Source organism: Rhinatrema bivittatum, chromosome 16 (assembly GCF_901001135.1).
Source record: "Rhinatrema bivittatum chromosome 16, aRhiBiv1.1, whole genome shotgun sequence".
Lineage (NCBI taxonomy): Eukaryota > Metazoa > Chordata > Amphibia > Gymnophiona > Rhinatrematidae > Rhinatrema > Rhinatrema bivittatum.
Genome location: NC_042630.1, coordinates 22,855,156 through 22,878,727, shown reverse-complemented (window position 1 = coordinate 22,878,727; position 23,572 = coordinate 22,855,156). Strand labels below are relative to the sequence as shown.

At 44.2% G+C, this 23,572-nt stretch overlaps 1 protein-coding gene across 1 annotated transcript; it reads left to right on the top strand.

Moving 5' to 3' along the window:
* The first annotated feature begins 1,653 nt into the window (after positions 1-1,653).
* On the top strand, positions 1,654-22,298 carry LOC115078316 (serine protease 55-like). The gene is made up of 5 exons (XM_029581192.1): positions 1,654-1,772; positions 2,761-2,971; positions 8,439-8,701; positions 19,609-19,748; positions 21,667-22,298. Exons 1-5 carry the CDS (start codon positions 1,670-1,672, stop codon positions 22,114-22,116), a joined length of 1,167 nt encoding a protein of 388 aa, XP_029437052.1. The 5' UTR covers positions 1,654-1,669; the 3' UTR covers positions 22,117-22,298.
* The last annotated feature ends 1,274 nt before the right edge of the window (positions 22,299-23,572 follow it).

Here is a 23,572-nt window from a genome sequence, read left to right as displayed (position 1 = left end):
GCGGTTCGAACATGGGATATTTTCATTGCAGGGGCCACAGTAAGGAAGAGTCGCCCATATTTAAGCTGCAGCATGACGACTTAGAGGTGCAGGGAAACACGGGAAGCAGGGACTGGTGATAGCATTTAAAGTTGGTAGTGCCTGTGCACCACTGTGCACTCTGGTCACTATGCCCCTGGTCCTCACACCCTCTTGTCCCTTTGGTGAATTTCCTTAGCTAGAAAATCCTTCATACAGTATTTGAGAATAGCAAAACTTCCCCAGTAAACCTCTGCACTTTCAGTGACCTCTCGGTGCTGGAAGGCCCTTATTATTGAAAATAGGACCCATCCATTTCTTATTACCATTCTTATTACCAGTACACAATCTAGTGGTCAAGTAGGGGCCACACTCATAAAGCAGAGTTGCTAACCCGAAACAGGTGGTCTCTGAGGTTAGCAGGATAAGAAGCCACACACACACAGATGATGTCATTCAATGACACCATTAGAGACAGCATTACTGGAAAGCTGTAGGAAAGCCTGGAAAGCATATGCAGGATTTCCCACTCGGCAGCTCTGGGAACTCTCCTGGAGACTCTGGGAGTTTGAATTAAATGTCAGGAGAAAGATCAGGAAGCCTGCAGGGAACAGGAGAGGCAGGAGAAGGGATCAGAGCTATTGTTTGCTGCTCTGCAATTTCCGCTCCAACCTTTCCCCTTGCTCAGGAAGCCTGCAGGAGCGAGCCCGGAGCACACACTGCAGATGGAAACTGGAGAGGAGCTGCAAGACACGGAGCTCAGCCTGCAGCTGTGATTCCAGGATTTGGGTGCACAAGTTAGGCAGCTGTGATTTATGGGGGTGCGGGGGCGGGTGGGGTAGGAGCAAAGGAGTGCTGAGATCAGGTAAGGAGAAAAGAGATGTTATGCTCGGCAGTCCGCGGACTATTTCCATGGACCACCGCTCTCACCTCCAGTCCGGCCTGAGTCGTCCCCCTGGAGTTTCATTTCATGACCCCTAGTTCTACTGATTTCTTTCCAGCAGAAAAGGTTCAAAGTTCATGCATCATTAAAACCTTTCAGGTATCTGAAGGTCTGTATCCTATCTCCCCTGCACCTCCTCTTTTCCAGGGTGTACACATTCAGATCCTTCAGCCTCTCTTCATAGGCCTTCCAATACAGGCCCCACACCATTTTCATTGCCCTTCTCTGGACCGCCTCTATCCTGTCTCTATCCTTTTTGAGATACGGGCTCCAGAACTGAACACAGTACTCCAGGTGAGGCCTCACCAAGGACCTGAACAAGAGCATCACCACCTCCTTTTTCTCTATTCAGCCCAGCATTCTTCTGGCTTTAGCTATCACCTTGTCACATTGCTTCGCCATCTTCAGATCACCAGACACTATCACCCCAAGGTCCCTCTCTTGGTCAATGCACATCAGATTTTCACCCTCTATCACATACATATTTGAAGCTGAGGTTCCAGTTTCTCTAAGTAAAGCAGGACTAGAACTACAAATCCCAGCATGCATTGCAATGGGACTAGATTACCGGGAGTGACTGAGCTGAGTCATCAGACTGTTAGTAAATGGGTCATTATGATGTCACAGATCTTTGTGATGGTTATAATATCCCCTTCTGAGTTTCTGCTCACAGTCCTGTATGTTCTCTGGGCTGCTCTGATTGTATCTATGGTTGAAATCCTTCTAACGTTCCCAGAAATGTGTACGCTGAGATATATGATGAAAGTGTGGCTGGGCCTTTTGCCCTGGATAACAGGATCCTGCTGGGCAGGTATGTAGCAGATATTAAACATTTACATAATCTGAATCCTCCTGTCTCTGGTATTGTCCCTATGTTACACATACCAGAGTCTGAAAAACTACTCTGACAATAGCATAATTATATTTTTGAGGAAAAAAAGCTCAGCTAGTTTATATGGATTTCAACCGCCATTCTTAGGGAAATTGATTTACAAGACCACTGCTGTACTGGAGGTATAACCACCAGATCCAGCTCAGTCAGTCAGCGCTGACATGGATTTATTAGATGACCTAGCAGGAGTGCTATATTCAGGGATGCCTGGAGTGAGACCAGGGCTGGCTTTAGTACCAGCACCCTGTGCAACCACAGGGAACGGCGCTCTCCACAACGTGAGAAGTCGGTTCCCCCCCATCTGTGGGCACCAGTGCTCCTTTCAAGCCATGGTGACACCCTCCGTAGACAAACTCTTCCGACGGCAACTTTCCTTTCAAACCATGAAGGCACCCATGCAAGCTCACAGGTCACACACCCATTAAAGCTGACTCTAGGCAGGACAGTAGACCTGACACATGTTGGGAAGAAGACAGAGGGAGTGTCTGCTGGGTAAGATATTAAATTCAGAATCCCAGGGGGATCATTGAACTGTAAGAACCCCTGTGACAGAATATATACCCAGGAACCCCCCAGAACCCTTTAAGAATAGGGGCTAGCTATCTGGTCCCGGTCCATCTTAAGACAGGGAATGCTGGGTACAAGCAGTCTCCTCTTGGCCAGCAATATAATGTGGGCTGAGAGAAGAGCAGAGGGAGGTCCCAGGACTCTAGGAACATAAGAATGGAAAGGCAGCCCCTCGAAAATAGCTGGCCTGTTTATGTTTGAGATGTAATTTAGCAGGCCTGAATTTGTGTTGTGTGAACTGTGAATGCTGATGGTTTTGTTGCACTTTAAATAAAGCACTTTAAAAGAGAAAAAGCAAATCTTGAATGTTCGTCTCTTTGCCACCCCCCCTCTCTTTCAGACTGTGGATTTCGTCCTGACTACGATGGACGTCCTGCTGGGAGCAACAATCGCAGTATGCACCAGTCCCGGATAATTGGCGGCAGGGATGCTCTCCCCGGGGAGTGGCCCTGGGCCATCAGCCTTCAGGTCTGGAACCAGCATTTCTGTGCAGGCTCCATCCTGAATGCCTGGTGGATCCTTTCGGTCGCGCACTGTTTCGAGATTCGATAGTGAGTATCTCCGCTTTACCATTCCAAATCTTTCACAGTAAGCCCTTCTTCAATCAGTATCATGTTCACACTCACAAGCACACATGCTGTCAGGCACATGCCCACTCTCACTCCTCTCTTCCATACACACATACCCATTTACTCACTCCTACATTCACTGCCTCATACTCCCAATCTCAAATGCCCATTTATACACTCACTCCCTCCCTCACATACTTGTTCACTCACTCCCTCATACAAACAACGTCCATTCACACACACACACTCATTTTCGCACACCTCTGTCTCCTTCGCTCTCCCTCTCCTCCCCAGCCTGAACCCACCCTTTCTGCTCGTACATTCCATGGGAATGCTCTGCCTTGTGGGCCGACCCTGTTCTCTCCTTCATCCAGCTCGGCATGCCCCGACAGTCCCCCTGCTCCTTCTTCCAGCAAGGGCCGACTGACGTTCTGTTGTACCACGTGCCCGCCACTCCCCCTTGCTCCTTCCGGTGCAGGCCTGGTGCTCTGCCTTCTTCCCACCCGAGCGTGCCCAGGTGATTTCTTTTTGTGAGCACACATAGGAGCCTGAACAGCAACAGCTGGAATAGAACCTGAATGTAATCCGCTTTGATGTACACTTTGAAATGCCGAAAAGCAGAATATAAAAATCTAAATAAATAAATACATTCCAAAGTCTCTGGGTCACATCCAGTGAATTCCCAAATATGAGTATCATTGGAGTTTCAGCCCCTGCGCCTTATGTTGTTTGCTGGGGCTCCTCTGGTAGTTCAGATCTTGTTTTCAGAAGCAATTCTATAATGAGGCAGGGTGAGGCAGCTGCCTCAGGGAGTGAAAAAGGATCCTCCCCAAAACACTCCTGTGGAGGCCACTTAAACTTGCCAGACCGGGGTCACAGCAGAGTCCATTCCATCGCAGCCCAAAGATCAAAGGCCCAGCAAGGCTAAGGCAGAGCCCATCCTGCCATGACCTGAAGATCGAAGACCCAACAGAGCTGCGGCAGTGTTCATCCCAGCATGACCCAAAGCTGTGAGGTCCAATGGGGCCGTGGTGGAGCTCATCCTAACATGGCCTGAAGATCAAAGATCCTGAAGGGCCACGACAGAGCCTAGCCCACTGTGACCCGAAGATTCGAGGCCTGGTGGGACCACAGCAAAGCCCATCCCACCAAAGATCAAAGGTCTGGCATGGCCACAGGAAAGCCTAACTCGCTATGGCCTGAAAATGCACGGCCCAGCAGGGCTATGTCAGAGTCCATCCCATTGTGGCCCAAAGAAGCAAGGTCCAGTGGGGCCGCGGTAGAGATCATCCTGCCATAGTCTGAAGATCAAAGGTCCACCAGGGTCGAGACAGAGCCAGGTCGTGCCATGACCCAAAAATCAAAAGCACTGCAGGAGAAAACAAAATCCATCATGTCAGGCAAAGGACGTGGGAAGCCCACAGTTTTTGACAGGGGATTTGCTAGACAGACAAGTGAGTCCCCCAACTAAGATAAAGAGGGATTTTCCAAATCCCAAACAGCAGCAGAAGAGACCAGCATGTCAAGCCGCAAGAAGTTGAGATTTGGGAGGATACGCCAGTTGTTCTATCAGTGTCTCATCCAGATCTTGCTATCTCAGAGGCAAGGGAAAGGGAAGGCACTAGTAGTACCAGAGTACAACCCCCAGTGCCTAGAGAAGTACAAATACAAGTGGTGAAACCGAAACCAGCATGGCAAACCCTTATAGCCGCAGAGGCTATAAGATCAGTTTTGTCAATCTTTTCTGATTCAGAGCTTGATGAATCTCCCTTAGGAATTCCTGAAGTAGAGATGGGAAAGGCATTAGCTGCAGACCCTGTATTAGGAGGTTTTGTCAGTTATGTGCTAGCTTCCACTTCACTGACAGCGGAGAGAGAGATAGAGGTTAGTGAGGGAGGGATGTAGCACAGGAGGAAACACCATCACTGGCCAGGTCAGACAACAGTACATGTCACAGCAGCACCCTGTCATCGCCACCTAGTACTCCCTCCACAAGAAAATGGAAACAATCTTCACTTCTGTCCTAGGTGATCGCTAAAGCAGCTGGGAAGAAAGATTTATGTCCAATACCACCAAAGGAGACGGCAGTTCAAATCTCAGTGCCACGCTGTCTCACTGAGACCATCGAGGATATGGAGACAGTCTAGCCAGACCCAACAAGAGTAGCTCAGCACTTTATCTCTTGTTCACCTACGATTGTTCCCAGCAAGAGAGTGTTTTCCATGACAGGAGACATCATAAGCCCTCATCACTCAAGGCTGTCATCACACTTCATGGAGAAATTAGTGTTCCTTAAAATTAATCTGCCTTTGCTTGGCTATCCAGATTTGCCATGCAAGTGGCAAGATGAATGAACGGAACGTGAAGGTCCTGTAGCTGCTGGCTGCTCTGCCTTTCTGCATGCCATGTCTCAATAACAGCAATGGGGCCTACATCCAGCTTCCAGCAACATCCAGTGACTGCAATTGACTAACTGCATCTGCCTGCAACACCATCAATTGGACCTTACTTCACCAACCACATTGATGCTCCTGTCCAGGCCTGAGATGCAAGATCGAGGGCTGGAAGAGATGCAATGCTGAGTCCTACTGTGTTCCCCAGCACAGCCAGTCAGGAAACGCTACAAAAACTATGCTGCTGCTGCCTCCACAGCCCGAAAAACCAATCCAAGGGCCACAACACAAGAATCCTGAGTCCTACTGTGTCCCCAACACTGTCAGTTGGGCGACACTACAACCACCACAATGCTGCTCCTGTCCAGGCCTGAGATTAAAGACTGAAGGCTCGAAGAGATGCTGTGCTGTGTCCTGCTGTGTCCCCAGCACCGCCAGCTGGGCCACACTACAACAACTACGCTGCTGCTGACCTTATTTGTGGTACAAGTGCACTTCCAGCACAAACCATTTAGATAGTGAGGAACAGGAATCAAAGAGGGGAGATCCAATGGAAGGGTTTTCCTGTTCTATGTCAAGAAACAATTCTTTGTCCCTCCTACTTCTGGGACCATCTACTTGAGCCATTTACGACAGTTTTGAACCCTAACCAAGAGACTGGTGCTTGACCCACACAGATACTGGATCCTCTCACATTTTGTGTAACACCCATGTTACACCTCTATTATCCCTAGGGTTTATAAAATATTGGCATGCAAGTGCCTTTCTATAAATGAACCCAATTACAGCTGATTTTCAAAGGAGTTACGTGCCTAAATATAATATAGTATCGTAGCAATTTTCAAAAGTCACTTACGTGAGTATATCCTATGGACAATTCAATGGCATATATTGTAGCAATTTTCAAAAGCCCACTTTCTTTTTTTTTTTTTTTTTTTTTTTTTTAATTTTATTTTTAATTTTCAAAATTTACAGCAAGCCATCACTTACTTACAGAAAAGAAAAAAGGAATACAATAATCTTAATTAGCCCTCCATTTCTCGAGGCAAAAATTTTTCACAAACATTCATTTTACACATTTGTATCCCACACGAAACATCAGAGAGGAGGTCGAAACTTAAAGGAAGATATTGCAAGAAAAACATACCTATGCATGTGTTTGGCCTAACATAGATAAAGGAATTTACTTCTCTATGATCCTCGTAGATGTTAATTATGTATTAGTAATATTAATTACTCTCCGTGCATTTAAAAAAGATCTCAGTTGCTCAGGATATTGGAAAGCAAAAGTATCAGTTGCAGATTTTACCATACATTTACATGGATATTTTAAAATATATGAAAAACCTAGAGCAAGGACTTGAGATTTTAAAGTAAGAAACTCCCGCCTCCTGTTCTGAGTAACAGGGGCGTAATCTGGGAAAACACGTACTTGTGTTCCCTTAAATTGTAATTCTATATTTTTAAAGTAACGCTTCATGGTTTCAGATAAATCTTTCTCTGTTATAAACGATACCATAAGTGTTGCCGTCTCATAGTATTCCATTGCTGAGTCCTCTAGAAACCTAGTCAAGTTCCCTTCATTAACATTCAACGATGGAACATTTCTATTTTTATTTGAAATAGACAAAAAATGCGATTTATTCACTAATGGGACTTCTCCTTCTGAAAATTTTAAAGTCTCAACAAAGTACTTCTTCAATGTAATATAAGGAGGCTCTCCAATTATTTTAGGAAAGTTCAGGAATCTTAAATTTAGGTGCCTTGAGAAGTTTTCTAAGTGCTCCAATCTCTTTGAAACCTGATTTATATCCTTTATAATTTTCAAGTTGCAGTCTTGGTTTTTCTTTACCTCAGCTTCAACCGTTGTCAATTTTGGGACTATTTCACTCAGTTGGTTCTCACATTCTTCCAATTTATTTTCTACTGCTTCCAAATTGTCCTGGAACCCACCGATCGATTTTACTAGCGCGGCCATGATATCCCATATTGTTTCCAGAGTAATATTATCTGGCTTTACAGGCATTGAAAAACGGGGTCTAAACGTTGACTCACCCGTTTTCAAAACCGGAGATATTCCATCCAGTCTGATTCCTCCTGGTAAAGTCGGCGCCTTTGCTCCATCCAGGGCCTCAGTGAGCCCCTCCCGAGTCGGGGTAGATGCTGGGGGCAGCGAAGAAAACTTTCCTGCCCCTGCTGTTCCAGAGTCCACGGGTTTCTCCTGCTGAGACTCGGCGTCTTCCGCCCTCTGACCCCCCTCTGCTGAGCCAATCGCATTGGCCTCATGGGTCTGCGCCTCAGCTGTCGTCAGGCGTTCCGGAGGAAGAACAATATCGGGCTTACGAGGGTCCGGGGGGCTCAAGGTGACTTCTCCCGGGGAAACCGACGCTTCCTCGACGGTTCCCACAATGGAGCCTGCTCCTCCCGTCTCAAACTCCTTAGCCGTCGCATACGAGGTAATCAAGCGCTGAGCAGCCATTAACTCCGCTTCAGAAGGGTAGGAACGGAGCTTGCCTTTCCGTTTTGCTGGCATTTTTTGCATGAAACACTTTTGCGATACCGGAGCTCAGGGGTATGCGACCGCCTATGCCGCCATCTTGCCTCCAAAAAAAAGCCCACTTTCTTGAGTAAAGTGCATTTACTCGAATAAAACCCAGTTCTACACCTGTAAATGCTTTTTTAAATCAGGCCCTATGTTTCTATGCACTAGCTAGGGAAATACTTGGTCCAACCAAGTTGCCAATAATGTAGCAAATATTTTAAATATCTGAATTTAACAGGGATATTGGACAATAAAATGAATGACCATTATAGAGGCTTCAAACCATTGAGTTTGCTGGAGCCTACTCTGGTATTTTCAGCCCCTGTACTCTGCATTATGCTGGCATCTCCTCCAACATTTTCAGCCTCCATGCTCTCTGCATTTATTTGAGGTCTCCTCCAGCATTTGTGGGTCTTGCACACTCTCCATTTTGCCAGTCTCCCCACTATTTTCAGCCTCTGCACCTCTGCTATCACACGTACTCTACTATCCTGTTTGTGTCCTCTCTGCTCAGTTCCAGATCTAGAGCCCTGAGAGTGAAAGTGGGCATGACAGTTCTCCAGGAAACCAATGAAATGATAGCAGTGAAGAAGATCATCACTCATCAGTGGTTCGATATTAAACAGAGCATGGACAATGACGTTGCCCTGCTGCTGCTGTCCACCCCAATAGAATTCAATGTGCTGAAGATGCCCATCTGCCTTCCGCCTTTGAATGACCCCAGCATCAGGCAGTGGACGACGTGCTTTGTGATCGGTTGGGGCACAATGGAGGCTGGTGAGTACAGCAGGTCCCAGGTCTAATTTATCAATCAGAACATGACTCAGCCCAGGGGAGGCAAGGATTAAGCCTTGCAAACCCATAACTCTGTGTCTTAGCCATTACACATTTTATATTGTAACTCACCCTGGGTTTCTCTGGTGGAAGGGCGGGATATCAAGTGAAAACAATAAACAGTAATAATAAACAGAGTCATCAGACAGCCAAAACCCACATAACGAAAGAAATAATGCAAAGGTAGATTATCTGAATGCTGGGATTTCTTTTTTTTTTTTATCAGTACATGAGCTTCGCAGACGATGCTGGTCCCTTCTCCAGATGTGAAGCCAAGGTCCCAAATGTGAAAAAGGGACCTATAAAGTCTGAAAAGCTGATGTAAAACATTATATAAAAAGGGATCCATTTTTTCCCCAGCACCAATATAGAAACTAGTTCTCAAGAAGTTCCAGCAGTGGGTGAATGATAGAAAGAGGACAAGTGCCTTTTGGGATAGCTTGGGAAATCAATGTATCTGGGAGATGAGCACAGCATCCTGGGATATATTCCTGGTGCAGTATTAAACAATTTTTCACATATTTCAAGGTTAGTGGTAAGAGGATTATTTCATGCCCTGTGGACCCTTAGGCTGAGGCGGAGTTGGTGCAACCTGCAGGAAGGAGCCCTGCAGGACCCCATCCTCAGCTGGTAGACCCAGATAAAGCAGAGACCCAGCTAAAGCTTTGGCTGTTCCAGCCTTCATTCCCCTCAAGTTGAGCCTTTGGGTGCTGGGGCTGGCAAGTCTTAGGTGGGGTCTCTACTGTAGGTGGAAGGTGAAGTCCTTGGGTAGCAGGGTCGTGGGCAGGTGGAAGTCGGGCTTGTCCAGAATCAGGCTATGGTCAGTAGCAGGCAGCGGTCAAGCATAAACCAAGGTCAGGCAGTGGTCAAACTTAGTCAGACGCCATGCCGAGGTCAAGCCAGATATCCGAAGGGAAGAAGGGACAGATAGACAGCTCAGGTCAGGCAAAGAGAAGCACAGAAGGCAAGGACACTGCAGACAATATGGGAGCTGGAAACAAAACACTGAAGACAGGCAGGGCTTGAAGACAGATGCCATAGCAACATGCTCTATTCTAGTAGTGGGACCTGTTGCTGAGCCATGTTGTGGCTGGAGCATTGCCCTTATATAGGGCTCTGATGTTGAAGTCATCAAGAGCAGCCGCGGAGGTTTTCCCACCATAGTCCCTTTAAATTTGTAGGAGAGACACGTGTGCATGCCTCAGGATGTGCTGTGCTGGGATTTGGGGTAGTGTCCCTATCACATGTGCTGCCTCGCTCGAGGTCTCAACATCAGGCCAGCCCAGAGGTAAGGTAACAGTCTACTGGATGTTTTATCCTTTATGCCATTATTAATTTAATTATATGTGTAGCCCCTGCTCCTCTATAAAGTCTGATGCATTGGCTCCTGTGGGAGTGATGGGGCCAAGTTATGACCCATGCTCCTGAGTTCTTTTTCTGACTGGAGGGAAAGATAAAGTATTTCAAAGCCCTTAGGCTTTTGGGAGGTCATAATGTGATGTTCAGAAATAATCCTTTAGTGGAGTATGGATAAAATAAATTTAATGCAGACTAAAAAATATTGCAACCCTGCAGAAAAGATTGACTCAGATTATTGACACAGTCCAAAACAAAATCGTTAAGAAATCAGAGTCCAGCACCAATCTGCATACTAGGGATTTTTCTTCCACCACTCTCCAGCTATAAAATACTCTGAGATTCTCCCCACTGGGACTTTCCCTGTATTGAACCAATATAAAGTTGCCATTTTTGGAGGAACTCAATTAGAAATAGAGGTAATTTTTGTGGCTTGATGCAAATGCTATGACCTTTTTTTTTATGAAAATGGGATCATTTTTTCCTTCATTGCTTTCATTTTGTTTATTTTTTTTAAAGGGATATTGTTTACATTGTTTTCTATTTGCTGGAAATTACTGTTTTAGGTATCTAAAAAGGAATTTTAGAAAGGAAAGAGAAGATTTGCTGTTAGGGTTTTGTTTTCTTCTACCTTTAGTTCTCTCCCACCTACCCCCAACTCTAACCCATCCCTACCTTCCATTCTAAGTATATAAGTTACTCACTAATTAGGGAGTTGAAAGACACAGACTAACTTGACATTGGTTGGCAGAGAAACATAAGAAAGTAATTTAGTTAAATGTAGTCATTTGTGGAAACAGAATATTTAAGTGAAGTTCATATAGTAATATCATAGTAAATCTTTCAAGTAATTACTTTTAATTAGTCTGATATTTAGTATTCAAGGCAACAGGATTCTTTACAGAGTATACACCAGATAGATATAAAAACATACTTTATAAACTAAAAGGGGGGTTGGGATAATAATTGTGTAGTATATATTTATTAGTGACATAAGACAAATAATTTCCAAATTAGTCCTGACCAAAATTAAAAGAAATAGATAGGCAAGCTGGGGCCCCTAGGGACTGACCCCCAATCCTGGACCCCCACTTTATCAGTTTCAAATTGCAGATAGTAATGGAATCACATAAGATTTATTATACAAGTTCACCACATTCATTGCTACCTCTGTGAGCTGGGCAGATAACCCAGAAATATCTAACCCCCATATAAAATGTATATCACTTGAAGTTTAGCTGCTTCAAAAGTCTGGTTAAATCAAAATCTTAAAGCAGGGTGTATTTATTATTACTTTTGGCTGGCCACAGGCTAAGCCTGTGACTGGCTACACTCACCAGCATATCCCCAGCACCTCTGGTGGCCTCCTGATGCAGCTGGAACACTGCCATTGGCACACAGGTCCTTCGTAGCAAGATGCTGCCCTCACTGTGATACTGCTGTCCCCTTCCTTGGGCATGCACTCACCCATCTTTGTTATAAAGGCTCTATGGCAGGAACTCACTCCAGGTGCCCTCCAATGACATCAGCCCTGCCAGGCTATTTACACAAGGACCCCATAGCACTTCCTCACCTCAGCAACGGGTCTCCTGCCTAGAGTAGTGCATATTGCTCCTAACATTCCTGGTTCCTGTTTTCCTGTGCCCAGCTTTGCCCTGTCTAGCCTGCTTCCCTAGTCCAGCCTTGCTTCATCCAGTCTCTTCCAGCTTTGCCTTGCTTAGTCTGTTTCAACCAGCCTTGCCTTGCCCTGCTCACCTCTATCTTACCGACTTATTCCAGCCCTCCCATTCAGTTTCCTGCTTTTGCTTCTGAGATAGGAACATACACAAAGGCACTTCCTATCTTACAAGGTACATCTGTAAAAATGCAGAAGTTAATTGCCTATGAGATAGATTCAGTCTTAAAACTTAAAAAGGCTATACATATATATATAAGAAATAAAAGCACCCCATCTCATAATGGTCTTTTACAGGTAAACTTTATAACAGATACACACATTAAGATCAAAGATTAGGATAAATTAGTAGTCATCAGGTGGAGAAAGTACTTTGTACAAGGAAGGGAAGGGATAGCAAGTAATTCAGGTCAAATTTTTGTCATCTGCAAATAAAACAAATTAAATAAATTTCTAGGTAAGCTTGATTGGTAACAAAATATTAAATCTTCGTGATGGTAATTTCTAATTGCTCTGATTTTCTATCATGCCCTTAGCAATAAGTGTCTACAAAGAGAGCTACACTAAAATACTTCATAGATTTATAAATACATATTATCATCATCTGAAAGAATTAAAAAAAAGGCACTTCATACTTCCAAGCAACAAGTAAGCAAGCAAGCATGACTACAAATAGGAATTCTGAGTGTGATGGAAGTTAGATTCCAAAGGCTAACTAATTTTACTTGCAGGCATTTGAGGAAAAGGTGAGGAATTTGGTCTCTCTCATTTTCTTTCAACTAGTATCAGAAGCTCCCAGCAGCTGAAGCATGGCCAGGAAACATTGTATCACCAATGCTGTTACTATTACTATTTCTACTGCTGTCCAAACCCATGTCCTGATTCACAAATAGAAACTAGTTCAGTGTGAAAGATGTTTGCAGATCGATTCTCTCAGGAAAAAAGTGGCAGAACTCAGAGGGAGAATGAGCATTACATTGATAAAATGCTTATCAAGATATCCAAGATGGAAAACTCAAGCAGAAGGGGTGGTAAAACCGGACCACAAGATGACAGCTGAACCAAAACTACTGCAACCACTAGATCTTACAGACTGACTCCAATTCCCATCAAGCTGAAGAATTGGTACGCAGCCCTAGAAGGGGAGGAAGAAAAGCTATCCCAGGAGGAGGAGGAACCAAAACTTGAAAACTGCAAAGTTGTACATAACAACCACTGCAACTAGGAGGTGGAGAATAGTGATGGTTGGTGATTCATTTCTGAGGGGCACAGAGGTATCCATCTGCCAACCAGACATGTCCAGAGAAGTGTGCTATGTGCCAGGTATCAAAATCCAATACATTATGGAGGGATTGCTAAAAATCCTCAAGTTGTTTAATACTGCACATCATGTTGGCAAGAATGATAATGCTAGGTACCATACAGATCATATCAAAAGTGACTCTGTGACTCTGGGAGAGAGGGTAAAACAGATATTGTGCAAGTGGTATTCTCCTCCATCTTCCCAATCAAGGATAAAGGCCCAGACAGGGAAGCTCATATTCTGTAGATGAATGAATGGCTGTGTAGATGATGCTGACAAGAGTGTTTCGGCTTTCTTACTAGGCGATGAGCAGAGATGAGTCCACCTGTCAGAGAAGGAGCACAGTGTCTTCCAGCACAGACTGGCCAACCTGCTGAGAAAGATTTTAATCTAGGATCATCAGGGATGGGTGAACAAAGTCCTAAAGGTAAATAAAAGACCTCAGGAAAGTAAAACTTTAAACACTTGTATAGAAATAGGGGGAAAAGAGCAACCTCTTGAAAGCTCTGTACAATAATGCTTATAGTATGAGAAATAAAGTCCCAGATCTAGAAGCAATCATGGAAGAAGCTGACTTGAATGGAGTGGCTATCGTGATATATGGAAACCCATGACTGGGCTATAGCTACACCAGGCTACAATCAATTCAGGAAGGACTGAGAAAGAAAACACGGAGGAAGAGTAGGACCATATATATATATATATATATATAAACTAGTATTAAAGGGTTACGATTTCAGCTGCCATGCAGCCTCCCTACTAGCAGAGGCCCACTCAGCACCTCCAGTTTATAACATTTGGCTGCATTATATTTGTCCTGGTTGTCAGCGTCACAATCCACCTAACTTTCCTGACTCTGTTGCCTGCCATCTCCTTAACCAATCTATGTGGAGGTGCAAAGAAATGTCAAGGTGCTTCTCCCCACTGGATGCAGATCTCAAATATTTATTTATTTATTTATTTATTTATTCAACCTTATATACCGGCTTTCAAATTCATTTCAAGGCGGTTTACATTGATTGAAATTGCAGTAGCAACTTTCAAGTACATATATACTAAAAACATATCATTAAGCATAATACAAGGCTATAATACAGTAAAACCAAAGGCTAGCTAACTAAACAATACATTAAACTAATCTCTTTCAAATCGCAACAGTTCTGCCACATCTTACCAGGATACCCCCCTTCCCTTCACCCATCCATCTACTACACAGCAACCAGGGCTTGCTAGTATGCAATGTGCTGAGGGGAAAGAAAAAAAAGAACGCAAGGGAGACCAGCAGCCTCTCACCCTCCAATTTACAGAGAAAACCGTTGGTACTAACAGGCACCACAGTTAAGCAGAGTAATTCTGATTGCACCATCAAACCCAGCTCTGTTCCTCCAGCTATTTCTAAATTGTTGCCTGTGACAGCTGATTCTGTCTCCTGTAACCAGCTGAAGAAAAGCACAGCCTCAGCCCTGAGAACTCTAAGACTTGTGATGACCATTTGGAAGCTATAACTGTTAATCTGAATCCTGTTACACAGAATTTGAATTCTGGCATTGCTAAGGTAGTTGATCCCTTTTACTACCTGCCAGCCCACAGCCGAGGTTCCCTCGGAGTCAATTAACTCTGAATTTAAACTAATAAAACCTGCACTTCAACTAAAAAAATTGGTTTCTACTCCTTGAACAAACAAAGCAAGTCCCCTTCTCCAAAACAATTAAAAATGTTTACCAAAGGCTAACACTGACCTTGATTGCCATGATCCTGGCGCTTCCCAGTTCTGTGCATGTACACCAGATTATCTGAAGCAGAAAGAACCAATTGACTCAGGCAAAGCTCAGCCATCATCAGCTGTAATCCAGAAACTGCTAATGAGACCTTCAGTGGGAAATGTCCTGGCCCAGATGGGTACTATACAGATTATTTAAAGAAATGTTTCCCTTAGGTTGTCCCATTCCTTTAACAGACTTTCAATATGGCAGAGACCCGTGGGATCATCGTCAGGAGACATGGCTGATGCTACTATTTCTCTTATCTACAAAAAGGGGAAAGATACCCTGGATTGTGGTTCCTATCGAATAATCTCCCTACTTAATTCTGACATTAAAATACTAGCCAAGGTGCTGCAGATGAGAGTACAATTAGTTCTTCCCAGCTTGATCCATTGTGATCAGATGAGCTTTGTCAAGCGGAAAGTTTCTACATCTAACACTAGATGGTTTAATATCCTTCATTTGGCTAAGTGAAAAGGCATGTCTGACTTAACATTATGCATATTATCGACCAGCTGCCTTGGCCTTTTCTGTCTGAAGTGTTAGTGCATGCTAGGATACTGGATAGATTTATTTCCTGGATTGTATCTATGTATGAAAGCCCTGGGGTGAGACTTTTGATAAATGGTTCCTTGCCCCCTTCATTCCTATCACGAGGGGCACTAGACAGGGTGGCCCTCTTTCACCCTTTACTTTCTGATTTGGCTATTAAACCCTTGGCAGTGGCCATCAGGCAGTGCCCTTATATTCAGGGCCTGCGGTTAGGGGGTGAGAGCATAAAATCTCTCTTTAAGCCAATGATGTTCTGATGTATTTGATGGCCCTGTGAATGTCCAGCCCCGTTTTCTCGATCTTTTACACACATATGGTAACCTGTCAGGTTATAAGATTAACTCTGATAAATCTGAGCTGTTTTAACTTAATACTAAAATAATTTTACCAGAATGTCCGACCATATTCTGTGTGGTGATAGACGGATTAAAGTATTTAGGTGTACATATAACCAGGAACTTTAAGCGTTTATATTCCAAAAAACATGACCTGCTAGTTAGTAAAATAAAATATAACTTGGCCACCTGGAAAACCTGACCATCTCCTGAGCAATTAGAATCAACTTGTTAAAAATGAATGTGTTTCCTTCTGCCGGCGTTTTCCCTCCTGCTTCAGCAGCGAAAAAAGTTTCGATCCGGGTTTGGCCCACTTCTGAGATTGGCGACGAAGATAGAGCTGTCGCCTCTCGAAGTTTGGATTTTCGCTTAGAATGAGGCATTTTAGGTAGTGATTTCAAGAAAGTCTCGGAGCGAGCGTCTTCCGCTGCTTTTCTCTAGGACAGCCCAGGCCTTCCCAATCTGCGCATATATTACTGGGGGTGGCCTGGTTGGTTTCGTTTAAAGGCCTGGCTCAATAATATTGAGGGTTATACTTGCTGATAAAATTGGGATGCAGATTCCGCAATCCCTAATCAATGTGTGGGATGTAGACGACAAGGCATGGAAGACTCTTTGGACATCAGCTGATCATATCACTATTTGTACCAGAAATTGCTGCATAGTTCCTATTGCACCGCTAGCTTTTATTCCAAACTATATTCAAACGCTAGTCTTATCTGTTGGAAGGCGTGTGGCAAACCGGACACCTATATGTGGCACTGCCAGGGTGTTCATCAGTTTTGGTCACAAGTAACACAGGAAATTGCTTTTATATTGGGCACTGTTATACACATTACGCCATTATTGGGCCTTTTGGGAAGATGGGAGGATTAGCTGGTTGGTCAACTATTTGCAGCCAGGTTTACTATTGTGACCTTCTGGAAGTTCAGTTCAAGCCTGGACTATTGGAGAGCTCAAGTTCATTATATTGCTGATATTGAAAATCTTTGATAGGACTTAAAAGGTGAACAGTTTGGGTCATGTATCATCAGTTTTATGGCCTCCCACTACCTGCAACAGTTTGATTATAGAGTGATTGACTTAAATCTTGTTTTAATTTTCTAATTCGATATTATTGGAATTATTTGTATTTGTGACTTTCTCTTTATTCTTGTATGTAACCTTTGGCTGAATTTTCACTATGTAGTTCTGCTGTATGCCAGTGTTACAGGTACGCTTCTCCAAGTACAAGGAGAATGGCATGCCTTACAAGTGAGAAATCCCTAGCTATAGGCTACCCCAAACAAAAAAGGGGACAACCAAACAGTACCAATGGGCAACCAAACATTTTTGGTGGCAACAAGTCTTTTCCTGTATATTTGTAAAATAAGGGGCATCATAGAACAAAAATAACAGGCCTTAGGAGGGATGGAGTTGGGTTTACTCCTCAAAAAGATGCCTTTCCCACATAGAGATACTTCCAGTTTACAAAAATCTCTTATTCATAATAGAACACCATCTCCAGAACTGCATGCTCTTTTTTTGCTCTAGTGTGAGCCCACATGCCTTCACAAAATGTCTCAACATAGGGACAACACATCTACACAAACTGGGAGTGCATATGTTCCCCTATCTAGACAATTGGCTGGTGAAGAGCACATCTCAGGCAGATACCACAGAATTAATGTGCAGAACTATCAGGATGTTGGAGTCACTAGGGTTCATTATTAACTACCCAAGTCCAACTTGAACCCATCATCTCAACTGAAGTTTATAGGAGTACTGCTAGATATGACTCAGGCAAAAGCCATAGTGGAAAGAATTCAAGCAAGTCAGCAGTAGTTATGCAAGGGACATGTTGAGGTGTTGGGCCTCTTGGCATCAATGGTGAATGTTATTCCCTTGGTTTATCTTCACATGAGAAAAGCCCAATGGATCCTCAGATCACAGTGGACACAAGATACTTGCATCACTAAACTGCTCAAGGACTCTCCATCTTGGTGGCAAATGCATTCCAATCTGATCAGAGATATCCCCTTCCAAATTCCTCCAGTCTAAATTGTCCTGATCATTGATGTATCTAAACTGGGGAGGGGAGCCCATCTAGAGGGGCTAAGAAACACAACTGAACTGAGAATGAGCTCTCTTTGCCACAGGAGTGCTTTGGTGGTAACACAGCCACAGCTGAAACATCCCCGTTCCTGGCATCATACACCAATGGAGATTAAAGCCGATGCTTCTTGGCCTTCACTCGATGCTCAGTATTGGAACTCCTGAAGGCCATAACCAAAGAGTCTAAAGCCTTCACCTTCTTTGGGTAGGAGGGAACACATGACAGTATGTCCCTTTGGTCTTTCCTGGTGCTCAATATCAAGGGGCATTGACCTCTCAATGCAAATGAGGTACCAGTGTCCGATGCAGCTTCTTATTTATTTATTTTATTTAGATTTTTATATTCTGCTTTTTGGCACTCCTGGACTCATCATTGTCGATATTGATACCAATGGGCTGGATTTGTTTCCTGAAGTGTTTTCCATGAAGTTGATCTGGAACTTATACCCTATAAGAGTCATGGTCAAGCACAATCAACACCCCTCAGACTATGTGACTGGTTCCCAGGATTAGGATAAATTTATCATGGTGATCCATGATAAACATGACCCTGACACACTGGAGGCGCACCTTTTAAAGTTGCTAGTTGTCTTATCCATTGGGAAACCAACCAGAAAACAAATGCAGTGAAATCAAAGAAAATCAATATCCGATGTGCTGTCGATTCCTCATCAATGTACTGGCACTGGTGCACCATGCAAATACATAAACACGAACCATAAAGCCTACCTAAAACCACTAAATGGAGGAAAATAAGACTTCAGGGCCCTGCAATGAACAATTACTTATGGATTTGGATTAAATAAAAAGCAAACAAGGAGCAACTAGTGGGCTCCATAGAAAAGATGAAACTGAAGGGGCATGGTAGTGTGCCAGTCTACACATACCTAGTTGGATATGCTCAACATTTATCAGATGAAAGCAGCGTGGTACTTTTTATGTCAACATTTCTCATGTCACCCATTGGTGAGGACTGCTGTTTTGCTTGTCTTTGGAAAAATGTGTACATTTTCTCCCTGCACCCTAACTGGGCAATAGTCTATAAGTTTGGATTTAAGAGCGGGGTGGCTGGGAAAAACAAAACAAGGAAACAGTTCTCTCATGCTCTCAAACAAAATATTATATTGACTTCAAAAGCACAATTAAGCAAAACTTCCCAACAGAAAGAAATAAACCTCAAAGCCAATTAATCAAGCAAAAGTCCTAAGCAAATGAAATAAACTTCAAAGCACAATTAATCAAGCAAAGCTCCCCAGAAGTAAGAAATAACGTTTTCCAAAGTACAATCAATTAAGTAAAATTCCCTAGCAAAAGGAAATAAACTTCCAAAGCAGAATCAACCTGCCTTCAGCAAGAACTAGTTTTAGTTAAGCAGCTTAGACAGACCCCAGTTCTTAACCGGCATCAAATCCCATTTCTGCAGCTCTTGCTCCAACACCAACTCTTTCAGGACTATGAGCTTTCGTTTGCAACCACCCAAGGATTTTTATATCCCCTCTTAATTCACGTAGCCCAGTCATTGCAGTGACCGTCCTTGGCTGCCATACAGCAGAGCTTTTTGTAGGACCCTAAATCTGGCCACTGTGCCGCGATGACTGGGGCTCCTTCCCACCAGGTGCTATGAGTGCTGCCTCTGCAGCATCCACAACTCTAGCTGACTCAGGGAGGGGAAGACCTGAGCTTGGGATCAATACCAGGTTCTTCCTCGTAGCAGCACGCAGAACGGATAAGAGGGAAAGGAGGTTGTACTTACAACATGTTTTGGTTTACAGGTCAAGTAACAACTTCCCCAGTCTTACAGAAGGTGGAAATGGTTCTGGTAGAATGGGACCTGTGCAAGAGATGGTTACAGACGATAACACCAAATATGCTCTGTGCGGGTTATGAGGAAGGAGGCCGTGACACCTGCCAGGTTAGACTTTACTTACAGCAATACAGTTTGAATTATTGGAATGTCTTTTTCATAGATCTTTGAGCTAGGACTTAAGAAACTAGATGTGTATACCCTAGAGGAAAAAAAAAAACGGAAGATGATAGGTAGACACCTTCAAATGCCTCAGAGATATAAATAACTCACAGGATGCAAACCTTTTTTGTGGAAAGGAAGTTCTAGAACAGAGATTCCTGACCTCTTTGGTGCAGTAAACCTTTTCAACATCCAAAGATTTAGGAATCCCCATCCTGGCCCCACCAGTATAGCAGCCCTCCCCTCAGCTTCTTCACAACTCTCTCTCTCTCCTTCCTCCTAGCCCCTCCTCCACCAGTACCTCCCCCTCTTCTAAGTCAAGCCACTACCCTACAGTACTTCAACAGTCGCTCTGTCTCTGTGGTCACTACTAGTATTTCCTAGTCTCTCTCTCCCCCTCACAAACTTCATCTCACCAATCTCTCAAATCTCAGGCCTTACCCACCAACCTCTCTTGCTCACCCCAGTCCATCCTCACTAGTCTCTCTCTTCCTCCAGCTCCCACCACACCATTTTCTCTCACTACTCTTCCCTCCCCCTGTCTCTTCCCTTCTTTCTCCTGTCTCTACCACTCCAACTACCAAACCACCAGTCTCATCTCTCCCACTCAGCTCCTCTCCACCAATTTTCTCTCTCCCCGCCCCCATTCCAGCCCAACCAGTGTCTCTTTCTTCAGCCCTTCTCACTAGGTTCTCTCTCCCCCCTCTCTCTCCCTGGCTGTCAGTCTATCCCTCAACAATCTCTCTCTCTCACACCGATCCTCTCCCCACCAGTTTCTCTCCCTTTCAGCATCCCCTAGAACTCTTTCCTCCAACCTGGCTCCAGTCTCCTTCCCCATTCTCCTTCCCACCAGTCTCTTTCTTCCTTCCTTGTCTAGCCCTACTATTCTCTTTCCCCTCCACCAATCTTTCTTCTCCTTCTCTTCCAGCCCCACCATTCCATCTCCCTCCTAATGTTCAGACCTCCCCCACCAGTATCCACCTCTCTTCCCCAGCTAATCTAGCCCCCTCCTCTGATCTCTGCTTCCCCACTGCTCACTCTCCCCTCATCTTGTTCATGCAGCTGCCTCGTGTGGGCTGATGCTGCCCCTGGATCTTCCAGCTTGTTGCTCCATGCCCCCAGTGTTCCAGCATGTGTGGTCCTGCTGCTGTCACTGACTTCTGCTCCTGATCTCCTGCTCTTTCCGCTCCCTTCTTCACTGATGTCCTAGCTTGCATGGGCCTCCTGTTGCCACTGCTGTTTTCTTCAGGAGTAGATCCCTCCTGCTCTTATGAATTTCTCCTTTCCATGGACCCTCTGTGATGATTTTATGGACCACCAGAGGGCTACAGATTACAGGTTTGGACCACTGTTCCAGAACAATAGGTCATGATCTGAGGTGCTAGAAGGTAGACTCTGAAATAACATGAGGAAATATTTCTTCATAGCAAGAATGGAGAATGATGAAACAGCCTCCCAGGGGAAGTGGTGCAGGAAAACCAGTGACAGAATGCAAGAAGGCCTAGGGTAGGCACGGGATATGAAGAAGTTAGATAAAAGTCAGCCATTAACTAGGATCAGTGGCATTGAACCAGAAAGTAGATGGGTCTTACTGTCCTTATCTAGACTGTTTCTAAGTAAATACCATGTGTGAATGTAATATCACAGATGAGGAATGGTTCTTTAATGCTGTGCAGTAGTGACAGTCATAAGAGACAGACCAAGGACTCTTACTATCTTAAACAATATTTATCCAATGCCGTCCCCCTTCCTTATAAAGAGTGGCAGCTGTAAGTGAATCTCCTGGATGTGTATAGGAATGAGATCAGTAAGTGCTGAAGGTTCTGTTACAGGGAGCTGACGGTTCCTCTCCTTCTCCCCACAGGGTGACAGCGGCGGGCCCCTGGTGTGCAAGACCTTGAAGGATGATCGCTGGTACGAGATTGGGATAGCAAGCTGGGGTTTGGGCTGCGGTGAGATAAGGCGGCCCGGTGTCTACACTGCGGTCTCTAACTACGTGAGCTGGATAGAAAAAAAGACAGCTGAGGCTGGGAAACCATATGTGTGGGAGGCTCAGTTTAAGAAGGAGGAAGAGAAGGAGAGTACTGTTGTTAACACAGTTAACATCCCCTTACCCATCGCTTCTGCCAGTCCTTCTAATACCTCCTCCATCAACATCAGTACTTCAAGCTCCAGCAACACCTCCAGCTCCAACAATTTACCAGCCATCTCTATCTCCAACACTTCCAACATAGTATCTGGTGCAACTGGTACAACTGGTACAACTGGTACAACTGGTACAACTGGTAAACCTGCTTGTCACCACAAACACTAATTGCCACTGCTAACTGCCCCTATAACTATTAATTGCCCTTTCCCCCACAAAACTTCACTACCATCTACAGGTTGTCCACTATTGAGGCTTCTTATGTTCTTTCTTGTTGCCTCATTCTTGAATCTATTGCTGTAAATCACAGAAATTATCAACGCTCATCTACAATAAATATATAAACAAACTTTGTATTGTTGCAATCTCAATACGGGTTTTCATATCAAGCTGCGGTGTTGTAGAATTATTTACATTTTCCTACAAGCAATGAACTGGTAATTCCATTTTTTTTTGGCCCAGCGGTTTCCTCCTGTCCCTTTGGGCTTCCAGCTTAAGAGGAACGAGCCTCTATTGGGGCTGCTCTACCATGAGCTTTCATTCACAGCTGCCTGGGTTTTTTCCCCCTATTTTATATTGCTTCCCAGCTCACTTAGCTGAGTCTTTGCAGTGATCGTCCATGACCAGGGGGACCATGAACCAGGTCTCTTTTCAAAACACTGTAGTTACAGGCTATAAATTCAGCCACTAGGTATTACTTTTATACAATGACTATGATTCCCGTCCCACAGGTACTGTGAATGCTGCCAATGCTGATTCAACAGCTCCAGACAACGCAATAGTTAGAAAGTGAAAGTGGGTCCTTTTCATGGCAGTATACAGCACTAATAGAAACTTCCCTTATATATGGATAAAGATAGTTGCCGACATAATAGGCACTCCCGGTCATAGACCTTCATTGCCTTCCCAATAATCAATTGGCATACTGAGTGATTTGTGCAAATATTTTTTGAGTTTTTTTAATGCATTTAAAACTTATCTCAATGTTTTTGTGAAGCCCCATGCCCCGACACGGTCCGCATTTTGAAACTATGATTCTGCATCAGGGGGTCCTCAATCTAGACATGTTGGTAATGTACCACATTTTAAGATTCCACCTTACCACGTCTTCTTGTTCAGGTGCTGGTTTTAAAGAAATGAAGCTCCACTGGGCACCATAGTCCTTCTGTTCCTGAAGGCCCGCAGCACAGTTCCTTGTTTTCCCAACTTCAACTTCTTCAATCTCCTCACAGTTCTCATCTCAGTTTTCACAATTCTCTCTTCTCAAATTCCTCTGAAGATTTTTAGAATCCCCTCACCTCTTCATCAACCCATGGTATCCCTATGGGAAACAACTGCTACATTTCTCCAGTCCCCAGACTCCTAAGAACTCTCCAGTTCCATGTGGAAAGTATGTTATATGCCTCATTAGTATCACTGTCACTCAGATTAATGGCCCTCATATCCCTTTGGTGAACTTCCTTAGCTAGAAATTCTTCATATTTGAGAATAGCAAAACTCCCCAGTGTAGCTCTGCGCTTTCAGTGACCTCTCGGTGCTGGAAGGCTCTTAATACTGAACATAGGACCAATCCATCCCTTATTACCAATATACCATCTAACAGCCAAGTAGAGGCCACACTCCT

Bases quoted from the DNA above. Each gene is read 5' to 3' on its own strand.
- LOC115078316 (XM_029581192.1), top strand. From the start codon at position 1,670: ATGGTTGAAATCCTTCTAACGTTCCCAGAAATGTGTACGCTGAGATAT. The intron at 1,773-2,760 runs GTATGTAGCAGA...CCTCTCTTTCAG, and splicing joins AACAGGATCCTGCTGGGCAG to ACTGTGGATTTCGTCCTGAC. The intron at 19,749-21,666 runs GTTAGACTTTAC...TTCTCCCCACAG, and splicing joins GAGGCCGTGACACCTGCCAG to GGTGACAGCGGCGGGCCCCT.